General features: G+C 39.3%; 1 protein-coding gene across 1 annotated transcript in view; it reads right to left on the bottom strand.

Moving 5' to 3' along the window:
* LOC106013529 (cell wall protein DAN4-like) overlaps window positions 1–1,217 on the bottom strand; it is a 37,081-nt gene that overhangs the window by 29,277 nt on the left and 6,587 nt on the right. The window contains exon 2 of the mRNA XM_013089508.2: window positions 105–285. Coding sequence (XP_012944962.1) covers window positions 105–285 — 181 coding nt within the window. The remainder of the gene's footprint in view (window positions 1–104; window positions 286–1,217) is intronic.

Genomic DNA, 1,217 nt, shown 5'->3' on the forward strand with positions numbered 1-1,217 from the left:
GTGTGTGTGTGTGTGTGTGTGTGTGTGTGTGTGTGTGTATGTGCGCTCTCATGTATGTGTGTGTGTGTGTGTGTGTTTGCTTATAAACAGACAGGGACTCTTACGAGCATGTGGCATCCGCTATAAAGTTACAGGAGAGTATGGAGGCGTCAAAGAACAGACCACTGGGACAGGCAGAGTTCTTGGTCACCAGGCCGTCGGAACACACATAGTACATACTGCAGGCAGAGCAGTCTGGGTAGCGGCCATTGGCCAGGTCTGTGCACACGCCGTTGATGCAGATGCCTGAAAACAACACGAGGATTTATGATAGGTGTCACGACACGGTGGAGGCATTCGCTCGTCAATTTTTGGGGCATGTGGAGTTATTGATATGTCTCACGACGTGGTGAAATCGGGCGCTCGTCAATTTTGGGGTAGGTGGAGTGATTGATATTACATTTTGATCTTTAAGTTTGCTCATTTGTCTTGTATTCAAAGAAAATAATATTTATCCTTTTATCTTGGATACAAGTCGAGATATGGCGATTAAAGGAGGTTGACGTTGGGGGAAATGCCTTGTTTCAGAGATAAAATTAACGAGAAAATGGCCACAAAAGGTTCATTATTTCCATAGCTTGAGAGTCCGTGAAAACTCCAAATTGATATTTTCTGGTCGTTTAATCAACGTTTTTCCAGTAAAACCCAGACAGAAATGTGTTCTTCAATGGACATAAAAGGTAAAAAAATAAAAAATAAAATAAAATAAAATAAAAAATCGATAGAATTGGTGAGCCGGCGGGAAAATGCCAGTATCTTCAATTTCATTGTTTTGACGAGCGCCACTCTACAAATGTATAAATCATAATTTTGGTGTTGGTAGTTTTACGGCACTTGTGAAATAGATAGGTCATTTAAAAGCCGGAGATTTTGAGTTGTTAATGGAGTAACATACAAAGAAAATAAAGAGAGATGTAAATGTATAAACAATAAAGGTGGTTTTTATTCCCGATCATCACAATGTGAGAGTTTAACAGCACTTGTAAAATAGGTCTTATAAATTCCGAGGATTTAGAGTTAGTGGAATAACATCGAAATGTGCCGTAACTTTGCCTTTGGTATGGTTTTGATGATGATGATAATGGTCGCGATCATCATCATCATCATCATCATCATCATCATCATCATCATCATCATCATCATCATCATCATCATCATCATCATCATCATCATCATCA

Source organism: Aplysia californica, unplaced genomic scaffold (assembly GCF_000002075.1).
Source record: "Aplysia californica isolate F4 #8 unplaced genomic scaffold, AplCal3.0 scaffold00968, whole genome shotgun sequence".
Lineage (NCBI taxonomy): Eukaryota > Metazoa > Mollusca > Gastropoda > Aplysiida > Aplysiidae > Aplysia > Aplysia californica.